At 50.1% G+C, this 24,151-nt stretch overlaps 9 protein-coding genes across 9 annotated transcripts; 4 read left to right on the plus strand and 5 right to left on the minus strand.

The window, feature by feature from the left end:
* Positions 1-415: 415 nt before the first annotated feature.
* Positions 416-1,387, minus strand: CTAM01_12444 (uncharacterized protein; the record flags this gene model as incomplete). The annotated part of the gene is made up of 2 exons (XM_060528450.1): positions 416-1,297; positions 1,355-1,387. 2 exons carry the CDS (start codon positions 1,385-1,387, stop codon positions 416-418), a joined length of 915 nt encoding a protein of 304 aa, XP_060376956.1.
* Positions 1,388-2,619: 1,232 nt separating this feature from the next.
* CTAM01_12445 (uncharacterized protein) lies at positions 2,620-5,085 on the plus strand (the record flags this gene model as incomplete). The annotated part of the gene is made up of 1 exon (XM_060528451.1): positions 2,620-5,085. One exon carries the CDS (start codon positions 2,620-2,622, stop codon positions 5,083-5,085), a length of 2,466 nt encoding a protein of 821 aa, XP_060376957.1.
* Positions 5,086-6,142: 1,057 nt separating this feature from the next.
* On the plus strand, positions 6,143-7,783 carry CTAM01_12446 (cytochrome P450; the record flags this gene model as incomplete). Its single annotated transcript, XM_060528452.1, has 2 exons — positions 6,143-6,450; positions 6,571-7,783. 2 exons carry the CDS (start codon positions 6,143-6,145, stop codon positions 7,781-7,783), a joined length of 1,521 nt encoding a protein of 506 aa, XP_060376958.1.
* A 641-nt stretch (positions 7,784-8,424) lies between these two features.
* CTAM01_12447 (uncharacterized protein) lies at positions 8,425-10,903 on the minus strand (the record flags this gene model as incomplete). The annotated part of the gene is made up of 3 exons (XM_060528453.1): positions 8,425-8,847; positions 8,904-10,128; positions 10,188-10,903. 3 exons carry the CDS (start codon positions 10,901-10,903, stop codon positions 8,425-8,427), a joined length of 2,364 nt encoding a protein of 787 aa, XP_060376959.1.
* Positions 10,904-13,019: 2,116 nt separating this feature from the next.
* CTAM01_12448 (uncharacterized protein) lies at positions 13,020-14,387 on the plus strand (the record flags this gene model as incomplete). Its single annotated transcript, XM_060528454.1, has 1 exon — positions 13,020-14,387. One exon carries the CDS (start codon positions 13,020-13,022, stop codon positions 14,385-14,387), a length of 1,368 nt encoding a protein of 455 aa, XP_060376960.1.
* A 445-nt stretch (positions 14,388-14,832) lies between these two features.
* On the minus strand, positions 14,833-15,073 carry CTAM01_12449 (H/ACA ribonucleoprotein complex subunit 3; the record flags this gene model as incomplete). Its single annotated transcript, XM_060528455.1, has 2 exons — positions 14,833-14,843; positions 14,899-15,073. 2 exons carry the CDS (start codon positions 15,071-15,073, stop codon positions 14,833-14,835), a joined length of 186 nt encoding a protein of 61 aa, XP_060376961.1.
* Positions 15,074-17,526: 2,453 nt separating this feature from the next.
* On the minus strand, positions 17,527-18,653 carry CTAM01_12450 (uncharacterized protein; the record flags this gene model as incomplete). Its single annotated transcript, XM_060528456.1, has 5 exons — positions 17,527-17,594; positions 17,644-17,850; positions 17,913-17,997; positions 18,265-18,359; positions 18,422-18,653. The coding sequence occupies 5 exons, from the start codon at positions 18,651-18,653 to the stop codon at positions 17,527-17,529; spliced, it is 687 nt and encodes a 228-aa protein (XP_060376962.1).
* A 1,453-nt stretch (positions 18,654-20,106) lies between these two features.
* CTAM01_12451 (uncharacterized protein) lies at positions 20,107-20,496 on the plus strand (the record flags this gene model as incomplete). The annotated part of the gene is made up of 2 exons (XM_060528457.1): positions 20,107-20,182; positions 20,246-20,496. The coding sequence occupies 2 exons, from the start codon at positions 20,107-20,109 to the stop codon at positions 20,494-20,496; spliced, it is 327 nt and encodes a 108-aa protein (XP_060376963.1).
* A 591-nt stretch (positions 20,497-21,087) lies between these two features.
* Positions 21,088-23,718, minus strand: CTAM01_12452 (uncharacterized protein; the record flags this gene model as incomplete). The annotated part of the gene is made up of 1 exon (XM_060528458.1): positions 21,088-23,718. One exon carries the CDS (start codon positions 23,716-23,718, stop codon positions 21,088-21,090), a length of 2,631 nt encoding a protein of 876 aa, XP_060376964.1.
* Positions 23,719-24,151: the final 433 nt, after the last annotated feature.

The raw sequence follows: 24,151 nt of genomic DNA on the forward strand, positions 1-24,151 counted from the left end.
ACCAATCTCGATGCATCCTCACGTGCTTCCAACCTCTCTGCGAATCGATGACTGGGCCGCTCATCGGATTTCGTCAACGACAGCGGAGTCGGGCCCGGTCAGCGTGGAGCGGGCATGGTGTTTTGTATGTTGTCCGGTCTCTAGAAATCCCTAGTATCCCTCAGATGCGTGTTGAGCTGGAATTTCGCATGCTGCTTTGACTTCGCCATGCCCAGTGTTTCTGTACCTCACAGTTATTACCGTCGTGGGGTTTATGGCTGTTCTCAACCCCTGGTACGTTGTGTGCCTAGAATTGGGCACCAAGCCGAGCGTCCTCTTCATCTCGCCAGGGGTAAAAATTTGCGGCACGGTGCAGATACTGAGCCTGTCGTCTACTCCATGAGTTGACATTGTATCCGTAGATGGCTCATTTTGCTTATGACTGTGCTTGTGCTTGTGCCTCTACCGTTGTTGTGAGTTTGGAAGTAATGTCGCTAAAGATGTGAGACAGCGAACAGTCCTGGTACTTCTCGACAAGAGTGTCGCCCTTTGTCTCGCCCTCCTTTTCGGCCTGGCCGATATCCTGACCGTGGATTTGCGTCCCTTGAGGGTACTGCGGCCTCCTGCCGGATTCGACAAGTTCGCCAAACTGAGGATCGATGGGTACGGTGCCGAGGAATGGTACCGAGAACTCCTGGGCCATGACGGCTCCTCCGCCAGAGCTGAAAATGTTGGTACACTCTGAGCAGTGAGGACAGACGAAGCCGCTCATGTTCTCAACCACACCGAGAACCTTGATATTGGTCTTGACACAAAAGTTGAGCTCCTTTTTGACATCTGCCGTGGCAACCGCCTGCGGTGTCGTAACTACAACGGCACCCGCGACCTGGCCAGGCCGAGCATCTCGCAGCAGTGTCTCGGCAAGGGAAATATGCTCGTCGCTGGTGCCCGGGGGCGTATCGATGAGTAGATAGTCCGTCTCATCCCACAAGACGTCGGAGAGGAACTGCCGGACCATGGCCGTCTTTTTGGGTCCGCGCCAGACAACGGCATCGCCGCGTCTGGGCAGAAGGAATCCGAGACTCATGGCATGGAATGAGCCGATACCCTTTTCTTCGACGGCGTCATGGACAGGCACGGGGAGCCAGCCTCCGGGCGCTTGCTTAACCTTCTCTGCTTCAATCGACAGCATGCGAGGGATCGAAGGTCCGGTAAGGTCGACATCGAGTACACCCACAGAATGCCCTGCGAGCGCGAGGGATAGGGCCAGTTGCGTCGTCACTGAAGACTTTCCGACACCGCCTTTGCCCGACAAGACCTACATGGCCAGTCAGTCGGCATTCAGTTATACGGAGAGAAAAATGAGGGGTCATACCAGCACAATGTGCTTCACTTTAGAAAGCGACATGTTGATGACAATGGAATCTTTTGAAGTATGGGAGTGAGAGTTGCTGCATAGAAGAAGTCGTCGGAAAAGCGAAGTGCACCGAGTAAGTAAGGTACCTATGTCACCAGAGATGAAGGTGAGGTTGAAGAGCAAGTCAAATGGGCATCATTTGAAATCAAGCTATGCTTGTTCCCCACCCAATGGCAGTGTGACTGTGTGAGCCCGCGGGGTTGGTAAGCACAAAAAAGACGACCAAGCCAAAGGAAGGGGAAAGTTTGCCTCTGGCCGTGAGTAAAAAAGTCTTGTCTACCTATGCCCGAACTGATCGACTCTGGAGATAGCTAGGTAAGTAGATCATGGATGGTACTGTTGGTAACGTTTGACGTGTTCTAGAAGAATTCCATGGCATCCCATGGACTTTTGATCTGCCCCTCCAACACTCAACTCACTCACATGCTGTCATCCGCAATCGGCGCGAATGGAATGCTGTGGCTCTGGGTGCTTAGGTATGTTAGGTATCTTCCATATCTGTGATCCTTTTCTTATCGATAAGGTATCTTACTTCCGTATGGCTAAACGTCGGGTCATTGAATGGAGTGCGTGCAGCCCGTACCTTACTTAGCGTGCTTAGGTGATGGACTCGAAGGGGAAGGGGAAGGAACGCGGCTGGAACCGTGGGACCCACCAGTAGAACGCCAAGCTCCAATCCCAGACACGCAGTGAGTTGAAGTTGAAGGGGCTACTGGTCGCGCACAGACGCTCTCCGACACGTCCGGAATCCACGACGGGGTCAGGTCGTCTGGCAACTGCATGCCATTTCTGGTTCTGGACTTGGTTCTGGGTCTCCATCTCCGTGCCTGCAACAATCAGTGCGTCCCTTACCTTTCCCAGTCTGATCTCCCATCTCAAATCTCGCAATCTCCGTTCCCTTTTTTCCGTCCATACCTTAAACAATTCAATTCGCGAAGCTTGTCCTTACTGTCGAGTTCTTCATTGACACTAGCGCGTCCACTCGTTGAGACAACGCCATCCGCTTCACGCTTTTGGAACTCCCTCTTTGTTCCAGTCTCGCTTCTGTTCCTGTTGCATAGCTTGGGGAATCGCTCTGCGACCAACCGAGTCGCGGCTCGCGAATTCAAGAGACAATAACATGGCTATCTAGTCTGCCCCTCAATCGCAACAACCTCACTTGCGGAAGACCGCACACTTCCTCATATCGACTTCCTCAGCACCATGAATTGTAGTGTCGCACAATGGACGATCCATGGGGCTCCCCGTGGGCATCATCTACCGACAATACAAATGCGCCTTCCACCAGTCCCTCCAAGACTATCATCGAACCTCCACCACCCGCCTTCCTCTCCACCCCGAGCAACCTGAACCTACCTTCCAGCCAGTCAGCCTGGCTCGACGACGATGCCTTTGGCGATTGGGCATCCCCTGACCCCGGACAGGCTGCGAATGCATCTCCGTGGACTTGGGGCAACGATGCCACGCCAATCGAAGGTCTGACACCGAGCTATGAGCCCAGGCCTAGAAGGAAGAGCAGCACACCCAGGTGGCCTCGAAGCCGATCACCCTCGCCGGGACTGAGACCTCCCATTACTCCCAACACCGCCCCTCACAGCGCTTCCCCCGGCCAGCCTTCACCTGACCCCTGGGCGAACCACGTGTCGACCTATACAAGAGACGACCCCGAACCCTTGGCCGATCTTCCCCAGATACCAGACGTCCCGCCGCTTGTGCTCGAGCAAGCGCAGATCGGTCTAGGCTTAAAGAATACTCCCAATGCGTTTGAAAGGGAATTCATTGCCCATACGCCAATAACTACACAATTCGCCGAACCTCTTGCCGACCCTTCACACGAATACCTACAGTTCAGCGATACTCCGATTTTCGATCGATTCCCAACTACTCCCAAGCACGATCACGATGTCGCTCATTCATCAGCCTCGGCCTCAGCCTCGTCTGACAACGATGACGAACACGACGGACAGACAGGCGCGAGGCACGCTGACTCCCCTATAACCTCTATCGAAGACAATACGTTACCGAAACCTACGCAGAGGAAAGCCTCTGGCAAGGTTCTGGAGCTCGTTGAGATGTACGACGGCATTGCCAAGCGAAACACAGATTCCCCCGAGAGGGCGCCTTCATTACGCCGTAGTGTAAGCCGAGGGCCCGATATTGGCTCAGGAGATTTACCCTGCCAGAGAACTACCGAAGACTACCTGGCAGAAGAGGATCAGGAGCAAATGGAATCTCGCGACACGCTGGAGCCGACCGCAAAGGAATCACTGGGTAAAGGGAGCAAAGTTGAAGAGGAGACCATCAAGATTGACAAGCCAACACGCCCAGAACACGAGCCCTTCAAGGTTGACCTTCAACACCTTGAAGCTCTCCTGCCAGACGTCTCCTTGCATGAATCAGTTTCACCCGAAGATGTACCGGATCGAGTCATACACGACAGCTTCGTGAGCATCTCCGAGCGCAAGATGTGGTATCGATTGTCCCGCCATGAGTCTTTGCGCAAGCACAATGCGGGAGACGACGACAATTATGTCCGAATCAACTGGACGAATTCTACTCTCCGGCAAGAAACGTTGAAAACTGTTCGTCGTTGGATAGAGGAAGATTCGTTCGGAGGACGACCTTTCCGAGGAGGACTGGCACGAAATGCGGGCGGCAAAAGCTTCGGCTGGGACGCGACTACAGCAGCATCTCCGGTCGATCTCGACAGAGTATTCGGCCGTAAGGCAAAGCGGAAAGCGTCCATCCACCGTCCAACACATTCAATAAGCGGCCTGCCCTCGCTATCGGCAGCTCCTATTCTCCCTGGCTCTACGGGGAGCACGCCAGCCATGGGACAAAGCAACGACAATTGGGAGGGTCTGGCGACGTTTGGCTGGAGCAGCGGGCCTGGGGATATAAAACCACCATCGGGAACGGCGATGCAAAAGCCTCAGGCTACGGGTATACCACTACCTCTGGCCTTCACTGGGTTTGACAACGCGCCAAAGTCACATGCGTCCCTCCCGGCGTTCATCAAGCCGACCGCGCCGACACCTCCACCAGCACTCAGCGCTACGAGCTTAAAGGAGATTGAGGGTGCGGATGCGGGTGCAGATGCGGATGACGATGAATGGGGAGACATGGTTTCTCCAACGACGGCTGAAGCAACGGATTCCACTTCCCTTCCCAAGACTAGCTGGGATTCATTCTCGACCAACCCACTAGCCGAAGTCACGAGCATGCCGCCTCCCGATGCCTTCCTGACTAGCAGTCACCCGGGAGCCGATGCACTCCGCACCGGGAATAACAAAGAAAATGATTCCCGTAACAAATCAGGACTGTGGGATATTGGCAATGTCATCAGCAGCCCCACCCCCGCCTCCACAATGTCTGCGGCAGCAAGTATACCCCAAAGCCAAGACGGCCCTCTCAGCCCGCCAGCATCTGCGAATACATACACATTCAGACCGGCGTCTACGGTTAAGCGACCAGCAAATATATCCATCGCAGCCAACCTCAACGACCCGCCGGACCCATTGCTGTCTGGTATTACCGGCGTATCTGCGGGAGGGCCTGCTGAAACCCCACGCACAACGGGCTTCCAGACGCCGTCCACGGCGCAACCGCCCAAGACGAGCACCGAGGGTTATGATTTTGTGCAACAATTTGTGCGTGAGCTGCCAGATTTATCGTATATGCTTAGATGAGCGGTTTTGTTTTTTCTGGCCATTTTTGTCACTATTCATACAAAGGACCTCGACGTAAGCTACGGTAGAAGCACGAGAGGACGGCTGGCATTCAGGTAGCGTTTTGCTGTACTCATACTTCCTTCATTCTCTCATCATTTGGCCATACACTTAAAGTTTACATGTATGTTGCATTCATTCTGGCGTTTGGTGGACATTGGAAAATCCCATAGGGCCGGATGGTAAAGGCACCTTGGACAAGGACCTTGTTCTGGCACACATACATCGTATATAGGGAGTGGTTGTACAATTTAGACAGTATTTCTTTACTCAAACACGTCTTCTTTTGCAAGCCTCGGTATGGCTCGCGATGAACAGAGCTCCGTGTTTAAACCCGAGGCAACGCAAATCTCGGAGGCGTATGACGTGCGGCCAAGCCGTTTTGTGAGGCCGAGCACATCCACCTGTGGGTTATGCCAGCGGGGCGTTTGACCGGAAAGGATGGGCATCCCCCGTGTCAGAGCCCCGACTCGCGATCCCGACTTTGACTGCCGTCTCGACCGTGATTGCCGTACTCAGTGCCGTGCGGGGACTCGCGGGGGGGATTAGGGCTCTCGTTGCGGGATGGCTGTGTCAAGGGGGGCGTCGTCTGGTCTTAGCCAAAGGATTTGGACGGGGGAAGAGGCGTGTCGGTTCTCCGCGCCCCGCGATATCCACCAGGACAGGGTCCCAAAGAAAGCTTAACGCATAGCGTAGCGTCACGGGTGTCTCGGTTTGTTATCATCTTTTTTTAAATGGCTGCTGCTTGTGTTTTGGGAAACGTAACTAACCTTAGCACCTTGGAACGGATACTCTCTCTTTCACACCCACACCCACACCCACACTCACGAGAGAACAAGTACAAGAAGGGCCCCCGGCGTCCACATGTCGACAACTTTTTGATTATTCCCGTGGAACTCTAAAGTCTTGTTGAAGTCCATTGGGTCCCTTTTTACTCAGATATCAACTCCTCTCGACCTCCCTTCTCCGAATCTTGGAAAGGTGGACCAGCTTCATTCATGACGAGAAAAGCTTGACTATGGCCATCCTAGAGCTTCTCATCACGCCTTGGGCACCGGCCCTGGTGGTCGTAGGCGTAGTTGTCTACTACCTTTACCCTTTCTTCGTCACATTCGGCTCCCTTCGTGGAATTCCGGCACCGTTCCCCGCACAATTCACCAATCTGTGGCTTCTCTCCGTTGTCCGGCGTGGCACGCGATACCAAACCGTCGATGAAATTCACAAGAAGATGGGGCCCGTGGTTCGCATCCAGCCCAACCATGTGAGCATTGCCGACGATGAGGCCATTCAGGCCATCTATGGTCACGGCAACGGCTTTCTCAAGTCGTAAGTGTTCTCGCTCACTCAAAAATGGGCCATGCGCTGCCCTTTGGGTGGCTTCAAGCTCTAGTCCCCAGAGCCAAGACCATTCAATTTTTGACTCGAGACATACTGACCCCGCACCAGAGACTTTTACGACGCCTTTGTCTCCATTCGGAGAGGACTCTTCAACACCAGAGACCGTCATGAGCACTCACGCAAGCGCAAGATTGTGTCGCACACCTTTTCCGTCAAGTCAATTGGCCAATTCGAGCCTTATATGCACGAGAACCTGGTCCTCTTCGTCCAAAAGTGGGATGAGCTCGCCAAGAACAACCCAGCTGGCGCCACTATTGACTGCTTGAAATGGTTCAACTACCTGGCATTTGACATTATTGGCGATTTGGCCTTCGGTGCGCCGTTTGGCATGCTTGCATCCGGTGCTGATATCGCTGAGGTTCGCGAATCCCCCAACAGCCCGCCCATATACGCACCCGCCATTGAAATTCTGAACCGGAGAGGCGAGGTTTCTGCCACTCTTGGAATTCTCCCCGACCTGAAGCCCTGGGCAAAGTACATTCCGGATCCCTTCTTCAGCCAAGGCTTGGAGGCCGTGCAGAATCTAGCGGGCATGGCTATCGCGCGTGTCAAGGCTAGACTGGACAACCCTCCCGATATCGACAGACTGGATCTGCTTGCGCGACTGATGGAGGGGCGTGACGACAAGGGAGAGCCTCTGGGCAGAGAGGAGCTTACTGCCGAGGCCTTGACGCAGCTGATTGCCGGTAGCGACACGACTTCCAACTCTTCTTGCGCGCTTCTGTACCACGCTGCTAGAACCCCTGGCGTATTGGAGAAGCTGCAAAAGGAACTCGACGAGGCCATCGCCCCCACCGTCGATGTCCCGACCTACGAGATGATCAAGGATCTTCCCTACCTCGCCATGGTCATTGACGAGACGCTCCGCTTCCACTCCACCTCTGGCATTGGTCTACCACGCCAAATCCCCGAAAACTCACCCGGCGTCACCATTCGCGGCCACTTCTTCCCTCCCGGCACCGTTCTCAGCGTTCCTTCGTACACCATGCACCACTCCAAGGAAATTTGGGGACCGGACGCTGACGATTTCCGCCCCGAGAGATGGGAGTCGCTTACGGCGAGGCAGAAAAATGCTTTCATCCCGTTCAGCACCGGACCCAGGGCATGCGTCGGAAGGAACGTGGCCGAGATGGAGATGAAGCTCATCGTCGCGACGTGGGCTAGGAGGTACAAAGTTGAGCTGAGACAAGAGATTATGGAGACCAACGAGGGATTCCTGAGGAAGCCTCTGGCACTCGACATCAACATCAAGAGGCGGTGAATTACGCAACTCTTTGGCTGGAAATGTGGCCTTGAAGCTTCTTAGATTGTCACGGCAGGGTATTTAGCGTTTGCACTTGCTTTCAGTTGTAGCTCAATATTCTCGAGCTCTTTCATTCCTCAATGCTCGCAAGCTCATGTCCCAGGATTTTCAAGCCACGCGGTATTCATGGTCACATCGTCTCATTAAGAAAGCCACCTTCAATAACCAGCACTTACTACCTAAGTTTCTAGGACTGTAAATGGTTCCTGCAATGTACTATCTCAAATGCATGCTGGACCATACCGACCATTCTCACTTTGAACGAAGCTGTGGCAACGTTGCAAATGCTTGGACCGTTAGCTGCCACTGGACAAGTCTGGTTCGCGGAGATACCAAGAGTGTTGCCGTACACCCGGAAAGCGTCAAGCTTGTTGATAAGTTAATAACCCGACCTCCTCAGACGGTGAGGATCCACACGCCGGCGGGATAAGATGGGTCAACGTCTGATTTCAGGGTTCAGGTCAAAGGAGGTTTGCCCAATATAGTTGATAAAGCTTGAAGTGTTTATACAATGACCAATCGTATGCATCAAATATCTCTTTAGAGTTTGCTCCAGGGCCCATGGATTCCGGTGTACATTCCCGTGTACCTCTCCGGCACTAGAACTCGCCTTGGAAATCGCCTTGTGCCCACTCATTTGAGAACCATGCCAAGGAATCCAACCCCATGGGTTCCATGTTGAAATCAAGACTGTCAAGTGCTCCCTCGAATGCATTATTGACCTCCAGTGAGCCGAGCGCAGTGGGTTGTGATGGCACAGGCGCCTGCTCGTCTGGCTTGTTGGATTCGGGAACCTGTATATCTTCCCAAGCACCAATGCCAAATGGTCGATTGGTGAGCTCGTCGGCCGCCGGCGCGCCTCTATCTGGATCGTCCGCCAACTGCACCTGCTTCGCGCGAGCAAGGCGGATGCGCTTGGCACCGTTGCCATTTCTCTCGTCCTGGGGCTCTTCACTAAGCAGCCGACTAGGGGTAGCCTGTATCGAGAGACCGTGGTCCATGAGTCGTTGAAGATCGGCTTGCTGTTATCACTGATCAGTAAACTCCTTGGTGAGACAAAAGCGCCAGTGTTACTAACGATCGAGACTGCAGCTGTTCCAGAGCAACAGCCCTTGGTCACCTCGAGACAAACCGAAGCCTTTTTACGAAGGATCTCTGGCGTGAGACCGTACTCTTCCGCGTTCAAATGGTAGATGTAGTAAAGCATACGGATACACTGATACGCGCACACCGGCATATCGAGGTCCGCAACGGGGTAATGGTCCAGCGCTCTGATGGAGGTGAACATATTTGACATTTCCATCGCATGCTCGTAGCACTGGCGCTGACAACCAGCGATGAATTCGGGCCCCAGCCGTTCAGCAGCTGATCTAGTCAAAGAATCGCGAAGCCCAACAAGTCCTATCCTGAAGAGATCACAGTTGCACTGCCGCAACCAGACATGAATCATGATGAAGACGCAAAGGCGTGGAGAATATGCTCTCAACCGCAGGCTGTTGTCAGACCAGCGGAACGACACAGGCAAGCGCTCAGCAAAGTCCGAGAGCTCCTTTGCAAACGACTGGAGTTGCTCCTGAAGGCGGCCAAGGTCGTCGTTGGAACAATTTGAGGCTCGCTTGGCGAACTTGAGGATTCTGCCGCGGAGCCAGAGAATGCGGACGTGTAATGCTAAGCTGCCAATATCGTCATTCTCGGACTCATCGGGCCTAGGGACCAGCGGTCGTAACGATGGCGGCGCAAGATCGAACTCGAAGTCTCTCTCGTTGCAAGGAAGCGAAATGTGAATCGTCTCGGGCGTCCACAGGGTCAGATCGCGGTATCCTCCAGCCATGCCTTGGTCAATCATGAATAATGCCCACATTAGACGGCGTCTTGATTCCTGGGCGAGGAAGCACAAATCTGGGTTGTCGTAGTTGAGTCGAAGAGCCGTAGCGAATCTGGCCGCGGTAGCAGCAAGCATGAAAGCGCTCGAGAAACGTCGTGTCAAGATCCGATACTTGATTATGAGAGCAAGTGTTTGCACTTTGATCGTTGACGCATTCTCGAGGCCCTTCAAAATGAGTCCCTCAGACTCATCAATACATTTCTCGCCATACTCTCGCGTTCCCGGCCCAAGGTCAGTGAGCATGCTCGTGATGCCAATGAGAGCCAACAGCAGCGGTCGGTCTAGACCGCCAACATTATGCCGCTGCATGAGAGAGGCCCGGTGAAGGAAGGACAACATGGGAATGTGATGAACATGGCGAAAGAAATTGTCCAGAGCTCGACTTATCAGAGACTCGAACTGAGGATCAGGTGCCGAGCTGAATTCAGTCAGTGGATGAGGCACGAGGGTGAGTAAGGACAGTAAGAGTGAGCCTACAGATCATGATTAAAGGTGCTGGGGGTGTTGGACGCCATAGCATCGGCCATGGCGGCATCGGAATCGTGTGCCACATCATCCCTGGACAATGACCGACGGTTTCGAGCGTCACGATTGGTAGCGAGTGCCGAGTTCGACGAAGTCGGTGATCTGACTATTTGGTCGACGAGACCCGGGGGATTGATGCTCAACCGGGTGCGCTTGGAAGCTCTGTAGACGCACTCGATGCCTTGGGTACGACATCGGTCACAAGCCGGTGTGTGACCACTACACCGAGCTTTACGTGAGTGACAGCTCTGGCATGCTTGTCGGACACGGCGTCTTGGTAAGGGAAAGGTGGGAGCGGCAGCAACACCATTAGCATCAGAAGATGGGTCTTCGTAAGTACAAGAGAAACCGAGGCGTTCGCAGTTGCTGCAAATGTCGCGTCGGCCGTCGCAGCGGACCTTACGGGCCCGGCAGGTGACACATGTCGTCGCCGAGGACCGCTTTGTCGGTTTCGGAGACACGGACGAGGCTGCGGCTGATGCTGTCACGGTGGTAGCTGCGGCGGCGGCCAGGTCTGCGGTTATGTTTGCCGTCGTTGAGGCGGCGGCGGTGGTGGTGGCAGCGGCTGTCGGTGGTCTGTCGGGTCGGAGGTGATGTCCAAGGTTGTCGTTGTTGTTATTGTTGACGCTGCTGTTGCCGATGGTGTTGCTACCGTACAGGTCTGCCATTCTCCCAATTACCTCGATAGGCGCGCGCCCTCGTTGCTCACCGGAACTCGGCGGCGCGTACAATAGACATGGAGAGACAGATGAGGCTCAGTCTAGGGCTCATGGGTTGCCCATTCCGGAGAACAATCGGCGTGGGTCTCTCTCTTTGAATGCGTGCGCGCAGCCGGCAGCGTGTCTACTTAGCTACTGTATTCGTTCCGAGCTATGCCTAGGTAATTATGCAGGAGAAATCCGGGGAACAACCACACTGTGCGTGACTGTCCCAGCTCACTTGACGTAAGGTAGGGCAGAGTGTGAGGACTGGCAGTCAGTTGGGGGATACGGAGGACGGGGAATGCGTGGGAAGAGAGAAGGAGACGGAGGAGATTGGCTCTGGGAGGCGCTCCGTGACCGAACTGTGAACTGTGCATGTGTCTCTCGGCACCACACTTGTTCTCGCTGCTCAATCCTCAATCCCCGGCAACGGTCCCTCTCAGGCGACAATACCTACACTCCATTCCATGTACGTTCCTGGCACAAGTCATAGCCGTAACCGGACCCTTTCGGGGGTGTCTCTGACCTTGGGAGCCTTGGGAGGTGACATTAGTTCCTTGGTATCGGAGCTGAGCAACCCGATCCATCATTGCTGGGCATTAATCAGTGGGGTGTGCTACCCTTCTAAGGTACTGCCAACTTGCCAACGTAGCTCCCCGAAAATCTCTCCGGTGGGATGTTAGGGCGAGGAACTTTGTTTCTAGAACACCCAACGCCACAAATACCCTAAGAGACCTTGAGAGTCTGTGAGACGTAAAAGCCATGCAGCGATTCCACTCAAGCTGACACAACAAATTCAACGATAGGCTGAGCTCGGAATATCTTGACTTTAGCAGGCAAAAGTGAGTCTCCTGCAAAACTGTCCCCTGTCCATGGGTTATGCCAACATAACGGTGAAGAGACCACCGTCATTTGGAGAACCATCCACACAATACCACTCCGGCACAAGGGGCGGCTGTCGGCACCCAGTTGGCCTAGATGAACTTGGATCTCTAAGACTTTTGCGAACGGGACTGAACGCTCAATTGTGCTCGAGCGTCAAGAAGCAGTTCTTGAAACTAGCCACAGCTGTAGAGGCTTATTTAGAGCCTTTACAGTCACGCTACACAATCTGAATATGTGCACTTCATAGAGGCTAAACAGCGTGTAAGAGACAGTCCCCGGCTGTCGGCTTTGAGATAGATACCGATTGCCGGCACCGAAAGCCGCGAATGAGTAACCTCCAAAATACGTTGTTTCTGCATTTCGCACGCAATCGCATTGGTGCCAATACTGGACGCTCTTTTTGAAGGCATACCAGACTCATAAGAACATTTGACCAAGGTCATTTAATTTTTGTCGTGGGTTGCCTCATGGAGAGAGAAGCTTAGTATTGCCGAGAGCCGAGTCAAGCCCCTCTTGTACTCTAGGAGTATGAGCGCTTCACCGCAGCTTCTCTTTGTCACATGGAATCTGGCTTCTTTTATCCTTCGAATGTGTCGTAGACATGGAGCGCCCTCTAGGATCTAACGGCGGTCAACTTCTACCTCGATTGTCTAGTAACTCTGTACTATGTGCTTCGCATAGAGAATGTAAGCCTTTCTGTTGATTCTCGACAAAACAGTCTGGTCTAGGTAGTGAAGGCAGTCTACACTAATCCGTGGCGCCTATTTTATCACAGCCTTCTGCAAAAGTAAGTAACAAGAGCCTGATCAATTATGAAAATGACATAAGACACAGTGTGTGAGTTGGTTGAACGACCGGACAAATGCTTCACATTCTATCCGAATTTGGATGCGCTACACCGACAATGCGGTCAGGGATACTCGGTGAGATGAGGCGGTCAAGGTGTGGCCGGGTGGCGGTGCGGGGCTTGACCGAGCCAAAAGGGAGGGGTGGCCTGGGCGCCTGTCTTATCGAAGAAAAAACTACACCCCACCACAACCCCGCGATAATAGAGAAATTTCCCATTCCGTTCAAAATCATTCGCCGCACTCACTGCCTGCTGCCTCGACACTCTCGATTTGTCTGCACCGAAAGAGCATTTTTCGCCGCTTTTCGGCGCATAACATTCCCACCACAAACGAAAAGTCGACAAGCCATCATGTCCACCGATGCCGTGGCCGCCCCGGCGGTCGCAAGCCCAACTGCGGCCGAGGAGCGCAAACCCATACACGCTATTGTTCTGGATACCGGCCCATTGATCAAGAACGACCCTCCTGTCAGCACTCTAATCGCACAGGCCGATGAGCTCTACATGCTACCCTCCATTGTCGACGAAATTCGCGATGTCAGCACCCGCACTCGAGTTCAGACTACCCTCATGCCTTTCGTCAAACTTCGCAACCCCCGCCCCGACAGCATCAAATTCGTGTCCGATTTTGCACGCCGGTCTGGTGATCTCGAGGTTCTCAGCAGACCTGATTTGCACTTGCTTGCCTTGACCTACGAGCTTGAGCTTGAGAAGACCGGAGGCGACCAGAATCTGAGGAAACAGCCGGGTGCGCGGTCTTCTAACGACAAGGCATCCGGCGCCGAGACGCCGGTACCAGAAGCCGAGGCTGAAAGTGAGTCGCAGGGAAAGCCCGCGACCGAAACTGATGAAGTGGCGGAGCCCACTCAAGTCCAGGAGGACACTTCAATCGAACAGAGCGCCGAGGAGACACAAACCGAAACTCAGCAGAATGCGACAGTGGAAGCCTCGTCATCGGACGTTGAGACGGCACAGATTACACAAGACATGAACAACCTCGAGGTGAACGACAAGACAACATCCGATCCAGCTGTCACAAGCGTCGCTGGCGCCAATGAGGCCCAAGGAGAGGAATCAGATTCTGAAGACGGTTGGATTACACCGTCCAATGTGAAGAAGCAAAAGGAGAAGGACAGCAAGTTGCTGCAGCCGACTGCGCCTGCAATTGACATCAAGGTCGGAATCCTTACCTCCGATTACGCCATGCAGAACGTCGCTCTGAGAATTGGGCTCAATTTGCTCTCGCCGTCCATGTCGCGCATCACCCAACTCAAGACGTGGGTCCTGCGGTGCCACGGGTGCTTCCAGGTCTGCAAGAAGATGGATCGCCAGTTTTGCCCTAGCTGTGGACAGGCCACTCTGATTCGCACGTCTTGCACGACCGATGAGGACGGCACCTTCAAGATTCACTTGAAGCGCAACTTCCAGTGGAACAACAGAGGCAACGTTTTCAGCATTCCCAAGCCTTCAGCTGGCACAGCCAGCGGCAAGCTCTCCAAGAACGTCGGCGGCAAGAACAACTGGGGTACCAACCTTATTTTCGCGGAAGACCAAAAGGAGTACGAGAGGGCTGTGGGTGACAATCGCCGTGCTCGGCGGAGAGATCTCATGGACGAGGATTACCTTCCGAGCATTCTCACAGGTGACCGCCAAACCGGTGCCAACGGCAAGGTGCGACTGGGTCCAGGAAGAAACATTAACGGTCGTAGGAGGAGATGAGAGGCAGTAGGTGGGTTGGAAGCTGATGTTTATATGTTCTGCATGATACCATGATAGACCCCTTAAAAGGCAGGAAGAGGGCCGCGAAACGCAAAAAGTCGAACGGAATGGGAACAAGAAAAAAACGAGGTTGGATTTTGGATGTGTCGCTCTGATTGTAGGAATTGCAGAGCAATCTATCGTAACACGGACCTAGTAAAAAGACTCCGATGATCCCCTGAATGCAAGCCTTTCCCCAACGCCGATTTTTGTATACCTGGGCTTGTATTCACGAGCCTTGAACAGCTGTCAAGGGCTTCGTTGACCCTCCCTCCGCGCCAGACCATGTCTCATGTTCTATTTGTTGTGGATGAGTCGTTCTCAGCGGCGCATGGTGTCGTGAACGAGCTGGGATCGAGTGGACGGATGTATGGTTTTTCGATTGCTTCTTGTGCGATTTACATATTTACTCGGCCTCTGGAAAAACCATGATTAGATTGGTTGCCGGTCGAGTAAGAGGCGCAAAACTTACTTTGCTGCGTAAGCAGAAGGTTGAAGCGACGCTTGAGCGTAACGCGCTGGCGCGACCACTTGTCATCGGGAGAGAAGCGGGCAGGGTGAGCAGACTTGGTGACCTTGCCGTCGACAACCTTCTTGAGGGTGTAGACACGGCTGCCCGCCTCATCGAGAGTGTACATCAAATGCATCGTGGAAATCGGGTGGATGTGGTCGGGTTGAGCGTAGAATTGTCGGTGGGTGGTGATCACTGTGCAACGCCTGGGCTGGAGAAACTTTTTTTTTCTGGCTTTGCGATGCAGACATTTCGAGGTCACGTGACCAACGGTCAACAACCAATAGATAAGGCTAATCTGGGTATCTTCTCGGTGTGGAGTGGGGCAGCCTAAAAGGTACCTTACCTGCCCGATCCTCAAAGGTGATTCCGCACAGTAATGAGCTAAGTGCCCAAGGTAAGTCAAAGCACCCACTTATGGGCCCCCCCCCCTTTTGGGCCCCCCCAACAAACATAGTATCAAAATATCGCTACTAACTATACTTAATTAATTAACTATCTTTTACTATTATAATAATATAGTTATTATTCTCCCTAAGTAATTCGACCCTTACGAATTAATTAAGACTAACTAAATAGTTACTAAAGTCCTCTTAAGTTTTTTATATATCCTAAATACTTATAAACTTAGTATTTAGGTTTATTAATATACTCTTTTTTTTTTAAGCCTTATATACTTAACCCTTATTTCTAAAAATTAAATTTAGTATTAAAATATAACTAAGTAATAGGCTTACTTATTAAATACTTTTTTTACTTTTTTAAATAATAGTTATTAAGTAATATTATCTAAACTAAGCTCTATAAATAGTTTTAAATAGTTACTAAGCTTATTAGCCTTTTTAGGAATTAACTAGTTAATAATAGAAGTTATTAATACTTAATTAAGTAGTTTATTAATAATATTAGTTATTTACTTAGCTTTTATACCCTTTTTAAATAGTATAACTTATATAAATAGGACTATTAAGTTAAGAAATAGCTTAGTTATATTAAGTAGTTATAGTTTAATTACTTTTTACTTACTTTATATATTTAATAATATTAAATTAGCTAAACAAACGAGTTAATAATAACTTAAGAAGTACCGCTTTTTAATAATAATAAAATTATTTATTATATCCTCTTTATTAAGCTCCTTCTTATAGTAGGATTTAATAAGACTAAAAATAGCTATATTTAATAGTTAGAGAATATAAGAAGTATATAATAATAAGAATAATAAGTAGACGTTATTTCTATAATACTCCTATATAAATTCTATTATTATATAACTCTTATACCTATTTAGTACTAATAATTAAGGCTAATTTAGCTTACTAAGCTTATTAATAGGGGGGGTTTTAGTTTATAATAAGAATACTTTTTTTAACTAATATAGGGTAATTTCGTTAGTCGTCTAGCTATTATCTATTACTATAAACTTCTAACTATTATAAAAGTTAAGTTAAAATAAAAACTACTATTATTATACCGACTTTTTTTTATAAATAATTAGTAAATTAATAAATCTATTATTAATAAAAATATATTTAATAATTATTATTTAAGTACGCGAACTAGGCTTTTTTTTTATATTACTATAGCTTTTACTATACTTAAAACTAGCTTATTAGTTCCCTTATCCTCTATTGTATTAATCTTATTTATATTATACTTATTAACCTATTTAATATTACTAATTTCTAATATATTAAGTAATCTAAACTATAATTTAATTATATTAGTAATAGCTTTATTAATACGGCATAAATTTATTAAATAATATTTCTAAATTCTTATTAATAAATTCCTTTTAATAAAAGTATTAATTTATCTCTTTTTAAATAGTTTAGTATCCCCCTAAAATATTAAAACTTACTTAGCAAATTCTTTAACTTATTAATAAGTTAATATAATACTTAGAGTATATTAAATTTAAACTTACTAAGCTAGTTAGTTTTCTTATTATAAAAAAAGTTTTTAAAAGTTTATGAATACTCTTACCCTCGTTTAATAGCCTTTTTTATAATTCTAAAATATTACTTTAAGAATTCCGAACTTAACCGAGGCTTTTTTAATAAAAAGACCGTTTTTAATAATATAAAGAGCCTATTAGAGCTTATTTTTAGTATATAGGACTATTATATATCGATTAATAATTATACTAAAAAGAAATATATTTAGACGATTTTTATAATTATTATAGTAGTTTGTATATTAAGGGTAGGGTTTTAATCGGGGGGGCTAGGAGGGATTTTAGGGGGGCCTAAAAGGGGGGGGGGCCCATAAGTGGGTGCTTTGACTTACCTTGCCTATTGTCCGAGTCCCAACGTCACAACCCAACATGAATGCTTATAGATTGTTAGGAAATCGCCACATTGCCTTGCTGAAGTCTCAATCAACGCACACGTGGAGTTCTCTCGGCGCTATCTATCGTGCAAATCGAAAAACGATGCCATGTTCAAGGTAATGGACATATCAAATCTGATGGCTAGAGGCCACTATTGCAGCATTGAATGGCATGACCTATAATCGGAAGTTGCGGCACCATGAACCTGGCCCATCCGACGTTTGATCAAGTGTAGGGACTGCCTAACCTCCCTGCCCTTAATGATGGTGCCCCATTCCCTGCTCCTTAAAGGGCTTAATGCTATTGCCCTTGGGAAAGGAAGGTCCTACTAATGGTGAGCGCACATTCTAATCATTGCGGAGTGACAAACGCACCAAACTTCGGGTGGACGATATAGTTGTCCTTATATACATCTACTGTATTGTCCCGAGAATAGTCCATGACCTTGTCAAAGTCAATACATTGGTGAGGCGCCGTTTGGTTCACGATGGGCTTCGCGTCGATGTCAGTCCACATGTGGGTGATGATGGAAATGTCACCACGACAGGCTGCACCCATGCGGAGGACCTCAAGACAGTGCTCTGTGGTGTTGATTAGTACTATCCCAGGTTCGACGACTATGCGGTCTCGTTGACAAACTCACGGTTATGCTCTCGATTTGTAGCGATTTCTTGCTTGGTTGCGTTGGGAAAGTAGTAGTCGGGCGACAGCGTTTGGTAGAGACGCTTCTGTACATCTGGTTAACTCTACTCAGATAATCGGCGTGGGCAGAAGATAACTTGCAATGCAGTGCAATTCGTGGAAGACACTGAGCATGCCAAGATACCCGCCATCGGGTAGCTTGACCGCTTCATGCTCCCGTCCCCAACGATGTACCCATTCTTCGGAAACTCGGATATTGTTATCTGAGGTAGGCGACTCAGATTAGTACATGTACTTCCATGTAGATTCAGTAGTGGCCTACACTGTAACAAGTCCCTCCATGCTTGATCTACCTCTGGTCTTGGTTCACCCGTGTATTTGCCATGTGGCGGACCTTGAATAGGGAAGACTTCGAGATGAGTCTTCTCGCCGACAGCCTTTGGCGGTGCTGTACCATAGTGAGTTTCTGGGCCTGGGATAAAGCAGACATTTCAACAATGTGAAACCTACCATCTATCAAACTAAACACTCCCGAAAATGGTCTGTTGGGCAATAATGAAACAGCAAAGATTGCGGTGTAGATGGTGATCAAGACGGCATGGAGAGTCCACACCCCGAATCTATGAAGCTTTGATGTGTGCCGTATGTTTGCTGCTGCAACTGCGGCCTCGACAGCTTCACGACTCGATGCTAGACTCTCATCAGAGTACACAGGCGCGTACTCTTTGTGATTTCGGCCCATCTTTGAGCTGAATTCTCGATAGCGTCTGGAGGTGAGGCAGATAGGAAGTCTGTCAAAGGCCCGACAACAGCAGAGAATGAGATTTGCAGGTGAAGGAGACTAGGACAATTGAGCCGTCCGAACGACCAAATGGTAGACGAAACTAGATGAAGGGAAGACGCCGAGTGGGTGTTGCAAATTGCTACGAGATAGCGTCTTCAGATCAAAGCTGGAAGGATTCGTGAGGGATCACAAAGCTCTGTAAACTCCGCCACAGTCACAGATGTGGGCATGTCCCGCCTAACGACCCAAGCGGGACATGTGCCGATGATAATCCTTTCCGCCAGATCTGGAAGGTCTGTACAGTGAAGGTCATCTTATCTGCGATGGCGTATTGAGCTTACCTCCGTCAGAGGTGAAACAGACGACTTGAATGGCCGGAGGACGAATGTGTCGGTGCATCCAAATCCTTCGAGCGTCAACACTATACCCAGCCGGAAGAACCCCCGCTGACCAAGTCCAATGTCTGACAGTGGCTCGCTTTTCGAGTCCGGACGAACCAATCTGATACCAATACACCACCCTGTTACGTGTGCCCCTGTCGTCGCATTGCATATGGAGTTTGCCTTCGATGGAGATCAATGGGAAGTCAGCGAGGAAAGCAAGTTTCTGGCGCTCAGTGGGTATGACAAAACTAAACCACTTTCCACATAGTAAACAAACCTTTATACCACGAAACAATTCGCATTGCGTTTGTACCCGAATCTGGGAAACAAACTTTTGAATGAAGGCTCATTGCTCCACCCTTCGGGATTAGAATCTCGACCTGGATAAGTTTAACCTGTACGGACAAGAGAAGGCAGCAAGTTCGATGTCGAGAGTATGGCTGAGAATTCGAACGCCGGCTGAAAGACCACGAAGTCTCTGGGTCTCCGTTCAAGCTCTATGCAACTAGATCCTATGGCTGTGGGGCGGGAAACTAATTTCAATTCGGAAGGTCAACGATGGAGGTGCTCGTAAGCATGACTCTAAACGGCTACTTCAAATGCCAATGAAGACTGGACAGATCCTTCAACATTTAGCTTACTTTTTTGCCACCATTGACTACCCTGTAAAATTGAGTCTTGGAAGTTGTGCAAGTGAAGCCACAGTTTGTTAATTCTGACTGGTGAAACCACGATTCGTCAGTTGCGAGAGTCATCTAAATGCACCTGCCTCTTTTATCTCGCAGGTCAGCTTGCAAGGTTCCAGCTCCTGATGGCATTGTATACGAACCGAAAGCTTTCCGCTATTTTCAAGCGTGACCGATTTGTCTCACGGGGAGTCGATCATAAGAGACAGCTCCAACGCTGTTCGCCATTTTCCAACTAGAAGACCTCGACCTTTCCTGTTCTTTCAGACCAATTATTTTTTTGATTCACACTACAATTCTAAAGCATTCTCTTGACTCGCCGAAGTCTACGTATATTACAACATGAAGGTGATCGTCTTGTTAACGGCACTGGCGGCTTGCATTGCTGCATTGCCTGCTATTCCTCATTCAGGTCAGGGTACGTCGGTGATAGACTGGAGTTTTTGGCTGGAGATTGGTTTCATAAGCTAAGTGTAAACAGCTCAAACCAGTGCAGATGAATCCTACCTCCCCATGAGGATACGGGCCGAGACCAGTGCCGACGAGTCTTATTTGCCGATGAAGAGGGCCGAGACCAGCGCCGACGAATCATACCTTCCAATGAGGCGGGCAGAGACGAACGCAGATGAATCTTACGACCCTATGAAGCGCGCTGAAACCAGTGCCGACGAGTCTTATGACCCCATGAAGCGCGCTGAAACCAGCGCCGATGAGTCCTATCTTCCCATGTAGACAGACTCACGTCAAGATGGGTTCTGTTGGCTTCCGGGTCTCTCAACTCCGATGTAAGTCTGAGCAAGAGAACACAAACCAGGGATAATGAGGCTCAAGATCACTCGGGATCAATCGCAAATACTGAGTTGTTGGGGGCGCAGCGCGATATTTACGTTAGTGTTTCCCTCTAGAACGAGAAGTGTTGACTGAATACAACCACGATTGCACATTGAAGTCTCGATTCAGGTCCAATCAAGTCTTAAGTACTAAGGTCTAAGACCACTGCTCGATCATGCTATTGAATTATTCCAAATCCTAGCCCGAATACTCATGAAAACCCCTTCTCAACGGGCTTAGGCCACAGGTTGCTGAGGAGGGGTTTCCGGGCAATTCACTACTTTACACCAGTGTCAAACTCGTACGTCAGTTCAAGGTGAGACCAAAATACTGGCGGTAGTCAGAGGCACATGGGACATTGGTTCACCAAGCTGGTACAGACTTCAGTTGCCTAAAATTGTATCATTCACCCGCTGAGACAAAACAGAATTGAATGGGCGAACCGCAGAACTCGTTGACGGGTAGACAAGAACAGGATTTGGATGGACAGAATCAAACTAAAACATAACTTGGATCATGGAACTCATAGTATCCAGAACCCACTTCAGTTGACTTCCCCCCATTGGGCATCGTGATGTCAGCCTTTGTGTTAGGAGGGATTTCGACGACCATGTGGAATCCATTACGATGCACGGCATTTTCTTCCTCATTATTTTCGAACCACCATTGGACCTTAACTTCTCCATAAGGTGAAATGTATTTCGAATCAGCACTGGTAATGTTGCCGCCAGGAATCGGGGCAACAGTGATTCGCTTCCAGCCCGGTTCCGCAGGAGCAATACCACCAATGACTTGATGCATCCAGTTGGCAACGGAGCCAAACGCGTAGTGGTTGAAGCTGGTCATCTCGCCAGGATTGACGCTACCATTTGCGAGAAGACTGTCCCATCTCTCCCAAGTGGTTGTCCCATTTTGAACCACCTGATATAGCCAAGAAGGCACTCGAGTCTGAAGAAGCATGCGATAGAAGTCTTCAGTGGCGCCAATGTCTCTGAGAGCAAACCCGAGAGGCGGAGTGCCCGCAAAGCCTGTACCAACAAGGTAGTCATTGTCTGCAACGATCTGTCGCAGCTTCTCGGCAGCAGCTGATTGCTGTTCTTCATCAGTGAACAAACCGAAGTTGAGAGCCATGGCGTACGCAGTCTGAGTCTGGTTTGCGAGGACACCATCCTGGATCCAGGCGTCGTGAAACGCTGAGATAAGATCCTTCCGTTGAGTTCGGTATTGGTCGGCCGCTTCGTCACGTCCCAAAGCTGCAGACATGTTGGCGAGGAAATCAGTCATATGGATCAAATACGCATCGGCGACCAGGTGCTTCGCAGTGGTGGCGTTCCCCGGGGCATCTGAGGGGGCCTTGGGGTCAAGCCAATCGGCAAATTGGAAAGAGCTGCGGTTCCAAAGCCCAACGTCGTTACGGCTGATGCCCGTATCAATCCAGGCTTGAGACTGAAGGTATTGCTCTTCGAGAAGACCAACATCACCAAATGCTTGGTAAATGTTGAAGGGGTTCGCGACAGCTACATCTCCCCAGACTGCGGCAGGAGTAGCGGGACCTCCAGGGGGGATCGTTGGAATGGTGAATGGAACCACCATTGAGTTGTTTCGCTGCATTTCTGACCAGATGTCTTTGTGCCAGCCTCTCCAAAAACCAGCAGCGTTGTACAAGTAGTTGGCCGTTGGAGCAAAGGCGTGAGCATCACCAGTCCATCCAAGTCGCTCATCACGTTGCGGGCAATCGGTGGGGATCGATAAGAAGTTCCCCTTCATGGACCACCGCACGTTGTGATGGAACTTGTTGAGAAGCTGATTGGAACATTCGAACCAGCCGGTTTGCTCCATGTCGCTGTGGACAACAACAGCAGTGACGGAGTCAGCGGTAAGAGGAGTTTCCTGTGGCCAACCATCGACTTGAGCATAACGGAAACCATGGAAGGTAAAACGTGGTTCCCATGTTTGTGTGCCGTTACCGTGCAGGATAAGAGAGTCAGCCGCCGTGGCAATCCTGAGTGGTCTAAGAGCGAGCTCCCCATCCTCGAGAACTTCGGCATGGTGGAGAGTGATGTTCGTACCGGTAGGCCCAGAGACCGTAAGTCTCAGCCAGCCCACAAGATTTTGCCCGAAGTCGATAAGCGTCTTGCCAGACGGAGATGCGAAGATGGACTCGGGCTTTCTTTCTTCAAGTCGTCTGACAGGAGGTCCATCGGGAGGGACTAAAGCGCCTTTGAGTGCGGGTAACTCTCGCACCGCCAGCCAGTCGTCGGCGGCAAATCCTGCAGATGACCACCCCTCCAGCTCTGCCTCTAGTGTGGAATCGTAATGTTCGCCGTTATAAATCTCGGAAGTGATAAGTGGACCAGTGTTAGCTTTCCAGGTCGCGTCGCTCGGCACCATAATCTTGGTGCCATCTTCAAGAGTGACGACTAGGAGACTGAGAAGGCCGATGGTGTCTCCATAATTGTTTCTGACACCGCCACCGTAGCTGAGTCTACCAGAGAACCATCCCTCACCGACTGCAACACCAATTGCATTGTCTCCATTGGAAATAAGTTCCGTGACGTCGTAGGTATCGTACACATGCCGGTAGTTATATGATTGCCATCCGGGGGCAAGAACATAATCACCAACCCGACGGCCATTGATCTCTGCTTCGTAAAGCCCCAATGCGGTAATGTAGAGCCGTGCACGAGTGACATTGGCGTTGACAAGAAATGGTTTTCTGAAATAGACCGGACGTTTAGGAGCTTCAACTTCAGTCTCCCTTTCGGCAGCGACGGGGACAGCCCCGGCCCAATCTGAAGAGTTGAGGAGCCCGGTCTCGACCGTGACCCAATCTGACCAGGGCGTAGACAGTTGGCCAGGTCTACCGTGGGCCCGAGCTCGTACTCTAGCTTGCTCGGCCGATTCTAGAGCTGCCGCTGGCCATGGAACAAGGAGAGACTCAGTCGAGTTAAAGTTGTGGATGGTTGGGGGATCTGACCCCTTGAGAATTTCCAGATCGTAGGCGCTCTGCTCCCAGTCAACGGCATTGCCAGAGAATCGCCATGAGATGCGAGGCTCTGATTCGGCAATGCCAAGAGCTTGTCGATGGTGCTCGAAAGAAAGCTGAGATATCAAAACAGCCATGATGAAGAGAGAGTACTTGAATAACTCCACCCAACTTAGCGAATAAAGGCTTAGAAAGGCTTGTATCGACAACCGCTAAATGATGCCGCAATTTAGGCTATATATACTATATATTGTGGCCCTAGGAGGACATTAAATAATATAATTTTATACCAAGTCCACCGAGGCTTGTCGGGGAGCATTCACCCGTGTATCCATACCCTTGAACTTGCCATAACTCAAACATTAAGTCAACATACCCACTTCCTGGCACCCCCCTGTTTCTGGCACCCACAAAAACGCGAAAATCCACCACAACCCAATGCCCACCCCCAACCTCCTTTTATCACAACATTTTCAATTCGCGTCCAAATGGGCTCATCTTTTGCACATGTCTTCTTCTATATATAATGCCTCAATATACCGAAGATCAGCTTCGTCAGGCTCTCGAGGA

The sequence above is a fragment of the Colletotrichum tamarilloi genome (genome assembly GCF_030869305.1).
Source record: "Colletotrichum tamarilloi strain Tom-12 chromosome Unknown Scaffold_76.1, whole genome shotgun sequence".
In the NCBI taxonomy this organism is placed as follows: domain Eukaryota; kingdom Fungi; phylum Ascomycota; class Sordariomycetes; order Glomerellales; family Glomerellaceae; genus Colletotrichum; species Colletotrichum tamarilloi.